The sequence below is a fragment of the Gallus gallus genome, chromosome 3, assembly GCF_016699485.2.
Source record: "Gallus gallus isolate bGalGal1 chromosome 3, bGalGal1.mat.broiler.GRCg7b, whole genome shotgun sequence".
In the NCBI taxonomy this organism is placed as follows: Eukaryota; Metazoa; Chordata; class Aves; order Galliformes; family Phasianidae; genus Gallus; species Gallus gallus.
The window spans coordinates 73,482,777-73,489,943 of NC_052534.1; the positions used below are offsets into that span (position 1 = coordinate 73,482,777).

A 7,167-nucleotide genomic window follows, 5' to 3' on the forward strand; every position below is an offset into this window, starting at 1 on the left:
AATATTTAGTAGTTTAGTAGTTAGGTACATCATCATCCTTATTTTTTTCTCCATTTCAATGTGCAACATAAAATTGCCTTTTTTAGTATTTTCAAAACTATGGATACACTTACTCCAACTGGCTTCTCTTGTTGGAACCTGTTGATACAATAGGTTGGGTGGTACAGAATACTCTGTGTTTCACTGTGATTTTGCCTGTTATCTGGCCTGGTCAACTATTACATATTTTTATCATAGAAGAGATAAACACAGTTTCATTCCACATCACAAAGACTATCTCAAGAAATCTTGATGGTGAAGGCTCCATCCTTCTATGTATATGCAAGATGTGTGGATGTGGCATTCATATATCCAAATAATGATTCTTGTGAGATGCCACTTCGACCTCACCTACTGTGTTCAGCTCTGAGCCAGAGGGTCTTAGAAATGATCAGAGGGCTAGAAGGTTGTTCAGTACAAAGAACAGGCTCCAGGAAGAACTTATAGTGACCTTTCAAGAACTTAGAGATGGGGTGAACAGGAGAGATGGTAAGGGAATCCTTATGAGAAAGCATAGTGGCAGGACAGTGGTTTTAAGCTAAAAGAGGGGAGAATTAAATTAGAGATTAGGAAAAGAAAATCCTTACTTTGAGTGTGATGAGGCAGTGGAACGCTATTTCAAAATATAAAAAAATGATTTTAAAGAACTTTCTGTCCCTCATGAGACTTATCAGAGACATTTATTTTCTTTGCCTCTAAGCATCCTCTAAACTTTCATAAAGATATGTTAACTGAAGCAAAAGAAAAAAAAAGTTTAACTGAAAGTAACCTGCAGGTTCACCAAGAACATTTTCTATTAAAACAGCCCAAATTCCTGGTTGATTAAAAATGGGAAAGCTCCATTAAAAATCCTGAGATCTTTGTTTCTAGTCTATAGGTGAGATTAAAAAAAAAAAAAAAAAAAAAAAAAAAAAAAAGGATAAAAACTGCAGCTAGCTTTCATTCTGAACAGATAAGCTATATCTCTTTCTTCCAGCCTCTTCAATCAGTTTTCATTAGGAATCATAGGGACCCCTATCTTGGGCCCCTTTACCTTCAAGTACCCTGTCCCGTGGGATTTCTCCTAGCAATTGCTAGAAAAGGACCAAGTTGGCCTTACTGAAGTCCAGGGCTGCGATTCTGCTTGGTCTTCTGATCCTGACACATGAAATCCTGAACTCTGTCATCTCCTGGTCACTGCAACCAAGGCTGCCCTCAACCTTCACCACTTCAACCGGACCCTCCTTGTTAGTGAGAACAAGATCCAGCAGTGCTCCTCTCCTAGTTGGCTCATCCTCCATTTGCATCAGGAAGTTATCATCAGTGCACTGGAGGAACCTCTTGGACGGCTGGTGGATGGCTGGCTGAGTAGACCTTCCTGCACATATCAGGGTAGTTAAATCCTCCACGATAACCAGGGCCTATAATTGTGAGGGTGCTATCAGGTGCCTGTAGAAGACCTCGTCAGCTTCTTAGTTCTGATCCAGTGGCCTGTAACAGACACCCACAACAGTGCCACGCATGCCAGCCTGCCCCTTAATTCCCACCCACAAACTCTCAACCCGCTCCTCATCCACCCCTGGGCAGTACTCAGTACGTTCTAGTTGCTCTCACACATAAAGAGCAACTCCACCGCCTTGCCTTGCTGGCCTGTCTTTCCTGACAAGGACATAGCCACCCATGACCACATTCCAGGCATGTGATCTGTCCCACCAGATCTCGGTAATTGCCACCAGATCTTAATCTCCTGCCTGAACATGGATTTCCTACTCCTCGTGTTTATTCCCCACGCTGCGTGCATTGGTGTACAGGCATTTCAGGGAGCAAGATGAGCACACCGATTTCACCCTAGGGGTGTGGGAGGCCACCTGTCCTTGATCAGTACTAGAGCACTGCCCCACCAGTGCAAGTCCAGCTACAAACCCATCCCCCTTCAAATCTACTTTAAAGCTCTCAGAATGAGAACGCTGTCCCGGAACCCTTTTGCCACTGTGAGATAAACCTTTCCCGTGCATTACTCTCAGGTCTGGTGTCTTACAAAACCAGCCACTATCAAAGAACCCAATGCCCTGCCTGTAGCACCTGTCTCATAACCAGGCATTTGTGTATTGGCAGAGGCTCAACGCCCTGCCATGCAGGCTGTGGCCAGAAGGGCACACACACCAACACTGTTTCCTCACCCTGCGTGCTCTGTGGGTGGCATCTGGCTGCCGCCCTCCCTGGGGCTACTTATGGCCTGGTAGCCTGGTCCAGGGTGGGCAGTGTCGGCTGCGCCCATGCTGGCTCGGCAGCCTGCCCACAAGCTGCCAGCACCCTGGCACAGACAAGGCACTTTTGCTGGCTTCCAAAAGCCCCCAGAAGAGCATTTCATCAGCTCTTTTTGCTTCGGATCCCTTCCCCAGTGCTCTGAAGCTCTTCTTCGCAGAGAGAGCTTGCTCTTATTGCTCAAAGTCAAGAAATAAGGATAGCAAATCTCTGAAGACTAGCAAGACTTTTATTAAATCATCTTTTTAAAAATCTGAAAGACCTCCAACTGAAATAGTATGATGCAAATGGTGATCTTAGGGCTGAGATTCAGCTCTGTATTGGTATGTCAACAATGAATCCATAGCAATGACAGCAGTGTTTAGGTGCTGGCAGGTTTCAGTTCTGCTGTCTCCCTTTCTGCAGGCTTGAAGCTGGCCCACATGATGGTCTTGCTGCTGCTCCTGCTTTCTTGTGCCCTCTAGGAAGTGCTGGGGGTCGCATAGGCCAATTAGGCTTCTTGGTCTTGTATTCCCACCAGCGTTTTCTCTCCTCTGTTTGAACGAGGCCCTCCTGAAAGACCATCCCTTTCACCAGTGGCTTTGTGCAGCTGAGGATCTCAGGAGGCAGGTCCTGAACTCCACTGCCTAGCCTCGAACGCTGACTGAGCATCCTGGGGGTCCCACGTGCCACCAGAACCTGTGGGCGCTGGTCCTGTCTGGGAAGCCTGCCGGGTTTCCCCGCAGACCTCGTGGTACCAGTGGCAGAGTTGGTGTGAAGAGAGGGGCACAGGTTACGCTGCAACAAAGGCTGGGTCTCTCCTGGCTGGATGACATGGGTCAGGATGGGACTGCTCTGCCATGGTGATGCTTGCTGCTGGGAGCAACATGGCCTGCACAGGGGGCTCCCGCACCTGCCTGCCTGCCTCTCAGCACCTGTAAAACACGGAGTGGGCTTTAGCCACAGTAGGTTAGGGGGCACCGGGGATCTTCCAGGCCCACCTGGCCTGGCTGCTACATGACAGAGGCTGGTATGAAGCTTGGCTTCTCCCAGAGGGCTGGCCCTGCCTGGGAATGTGCCAGGCTGACCCTCAGGGGACTCACCTGACTTCAGTGCTACCGCTTGTTGCCACCATCTCCACCATTGCCGGCGCCGGTCAGAACCCTACGGGCACATGAACGTGGCACAGTGACAGGGCTTGCGGGGCACCCCTAATTCCTCTCTCTCCCCCTAGAGCCTTGAGTCACCTAGCCTCAAGTGACTCCTATCCTCAAATTTCCCTACCTGTCGGCGCCAGGCAGTGGTGAGCAGAGACACCCCAGCCACCAGGAGCAGGAGGCTGGGGATAAGGAGAATGCTGTCGACAACCATCGCTCAAAGCCGGTCACGACCGCACTGGGAGAGACAAAGTGCTGGCCGCTGGCTTACATGGGCAGAGCCATGACATCATAGTCCGGCGGGTGGGGAGAACTCTGTGAGGTCACAGCCCATATGGAAGCAGGCTGGCAGTAGCCCCCGGCATGGGGATGGGAGGAGTTATGGACATAACTTGAGTAGAATCAAAAAATACATAACATCGGAGCTTTGACAACAAGTGAACACGTACTAGTTTGGGGACCATCCCTGAGATGTGCTGCTGCCATCCTTACTTCAAATACCTGAGTTCGACACAAGTTAGAATGGGAAAGTGGCTTTTGTTTGCTTTCAGTTCTCACTACCCCAGTTCATTTGTAGTGGGTAATTAAATGAATCTTCTTCTTCAAACTGAAACTACTTTGTGCAGCGTTGTACCTAGTGTGTGACCCCTCTCTCCTTATCTGAGTTGTTCCATCATATCATTCACCCCACCATAGCAAGGAGGAGGGTAAGCAATAGAGCAGTTTGGGGGGGGGCGGTGTCAGGGGGGGAAGCAGTCAAGGTCAGTGCCCCCACAGCTTCAGGATTCTGATAAGCTAGCATTCCAGGCATTGGTATAATTGCTCATTTCTGAGCAATGTAGATCTAGGCTCCTCAGTACAGCTTCCTGCAGTATAGACAGAGACAAAAAAGGCATTAAGTAACTCCACCTTCTCTGTATCCTCTATTACCAGGGCACCCACCTCGTTCATCAGTGACTAGGTAAGCAGCTTTTCCCTCATCCACCAGGTGGGTCACTCGATCATAGAAGGAGATCATGTTGGTCAAGCAGGACCTCCCCTTCTTGAACCCATGCTGTCTAGGCCTGATCTGTCCCACTGCAGGTTAAACACCATAGCTGCCACTTCTATTTCTATTCCTATTCCAATTTAAATTATTTATAAAAGGGATTTGTTATTCTTTTTTAATAGTTTAAAAGCACATAAACCTGAAGGGCATATACGCAAAGGGTGGCCAAATTGGTGGAGTTCAGTCAGTCAGAGTTGACATGATTTTGTTATTTTGTTGCTGTACAATACTAGACTGCAGAAGGAGAGAGACAAACACATTTAGAGCAGTGATGACATCTTTCATCCTGTAGCAAACAATTATAACAAAAAAAGTCTTATTTCTCCCAAAAGATATGCTGAAAAAGTAAAGAAACTTAAAAAGTAAAGAACTTGAAGCACTTGAAACAGAAAATATTAGGAAGTTTTTGCTGTAGTTTCATGGCCTGACTTCCTTTTCTTTTCTAAGGAAAATTTCTATTAGCAGTTTTTAAATTACATTTATCACTGAGAATTTCTTTGTTATTTTAGGAGAAAGATGCTGAGATTGACTGTTATTGATGTTGTAGTTTCTATTGAAGTCTGAACCTGCATCCTCAGGACAAAACAAGATAAGAAAACACCAGTAACATTAGAAAATAAGACTTCAGTTACTTAGGTTGATATAAATTGAAATCTTACTGCTGCAAAATAACAGCAGTGCAGTCCACATTTCCAAGATGTGGGAAATGTGTTCTGGCCTTAATCTGTTAAATGGCTTTTTGTTCTTTTTTCTGCCTGTTGGGGTAACAGGCGTGGTTAAGGGTGGTACAATGGGAGGAGTGACTGGGTCATGGGTTTCCTGGGCGGTCGCGTGTCACGGTATATAACAGCTTGTTGCGCAGCAATAAATTGCCACATGAGCTACACTCCGTGAATGTGTCTCTTGTGCCCCTGCACGCAGAGGTGCAGATGCAGCGGTCAAATATGTCGTCGTAAGAGACATTTGGTGACCCCAATGTGATAGAACCTGTGTGAGTGCCACAGACCAGGGGTAGCCCGATTATGGAGCACCTGGTGAGTATGCTTAAGGGCCTTGATGTGCAGGTAGGGCACTAGGTCCACAAACGAGAGATAGAGCCTCTTTCCAAATGGATGCTTTGTCATGGGCTGGCTAGCAGCCCCTCAGACTTTATCTCGGCCAGTATCTTAAAGACTGCTGAGACAGAATTAATTGAAGGTGCTAAGACAGGTGCCAAGGACTCTGCAGCACTGCTGCCAGCCCTTGTTTCTCTCCAACATCTGTTTATGGTGGCTCAGGCTGCCTGGGGTGTAGCTTATGCCGCCTATGCCCTGTTGCGGCAAAAAGAAGTAGGGAACTCGAAAGATGGCGTAGATGAAGTGGTAATGGACTTGGGTGGATTGGGGTCAGAGCCGGAGAAGTCGAGCTCTGTCTCAGGTCCGGTGAATGGGGAAAGCGGAGGAGAAAGTAGAGAGGAATCACCAAGGGGGGAGCCTTTGCTAGCTCCTTTATTTCCAGTGGCCCCTCCGCTCCCCAGGAGGCAGAGGTGGAAGAGGAAGCTGACGGCATGTTGTGGTCTAGGGGGTGTCGCCATTATGTCTGCTTTCCTGGTGCTCGAGGGGGTGACTGTCCCCTTAACAGGGGTACCCCCGCCTTCGTGCCCCCCCCCCACCATACCATCAAAGTATGGGTAAAGGAACAGGAGAGGAAGTGAGCCCCTCTGAGGCAGAAGAGGAGTTGCTCAAACTCCAGTAGCACCTTGAGGAACTGTTGTCTGCGAGTGAGCGGGGGGGACCAGGCGGGGATAGTTTGAAGTCAAAGGGGGCTTCTCCCCTCAAATCTTCTTCAGAAAAGTGGGGGGAGAGTGAACTGCAGCGTTGGCATATATACACCCATGATTGTCTGGTAGATGGCTGTGAGATTGAACCAATTCCTCCCAGTGTTTTGCAGTACCCAGTGCACCTGTTATCTGGAGCCATGCTAGATATGTTAATGGGTGCTGGAACAGGGTTGGCTCCCCAGGACCAGCTGAACCTCCCTGCTGCTGTGCTTATTACATCTGCCCAACTAGGTCGCACAGCTCTGGGGCGCATGCACTCCATATTGACTGGCTCCCCCAGTTATCTTCATATCAGGCAGGGACCCGATGAACACTTTGGCAGATTTGCAGATCAGGCGCAGACAGCTATCGCGGGGAGCAATCTCCCAGCCGAGGCACAAGATATTGTGCTTCGCGAGTGCTTGCGGTCTGGGGCCCTTCCTGCATTCAAAACAGCCTTAGCATCACTTCCTCTGCGACGGCTGGCGAGCTTATTCAGCGCAGGTGCAACTTTGGTAGAGTTCAAGAGGCTCAGCCAGTGGTGCACGCCTTGCAGGTGTTTGTTGCACAGGTCTCCGGTTCTTCTGGCTGCTTCAACTGCAAGGCACCCTACCACAGAGCTCGAGAATGCCCTAATAACGGAACAACAGGGCCTTCTAACTTAGCAGGGTGGCACTTGTGCTGCTGGAGCTGCGGGGTCTCGCATATCGCCCGAAACTGCCCACAAAAGGGGTGGGGAAAACCTGTCAATAAGGGAAATGAGAAAGTTGGGCTGGACAAGGCAGGGAAGACTCAGCAAAGTTGGAAGTCCACCTCGGAGTCAGCACAAGCGTGGGGAGCCCCTTGGCTGGGTCCCGACCAAGAGTTTCAATAAAAGCTCATTGGGAGAGAGCTGGAAGGGA

At 48.8% G+C, this 7,167-nt stretch overlaps 1 protein-coding gene across 1 annotated transcript; it reads right to left on the bottom strand.

The window, feature by feature from the left end:
* Positions 1-2,551: 2,551 nt before the first annotated feature.
* On the bottom strand, positions 2,552-4,101 carry LOC121110343. Its single transcript, XM_040698132.1, has 3 exons — positions 3,547-4,101; positions 3,366-3,426; positions 2,552-3,197 (listed from the first exon to the last, which is right to left on the bottom strand). Exons 1-3 carry the CDS (start codon positions 3,631-3,633, stop codon positions 2,662-2,664), a joined length of 684 nt encoding a protein of 227 aa, XP_040554066.1. The 5' UTR covers positions 3,634-4,101; the 3' UTR covers positions 2,552-2,661.
* Between the last annotated feature and the right edge of the window lie 3,066 nt (positions 4,102-7,167).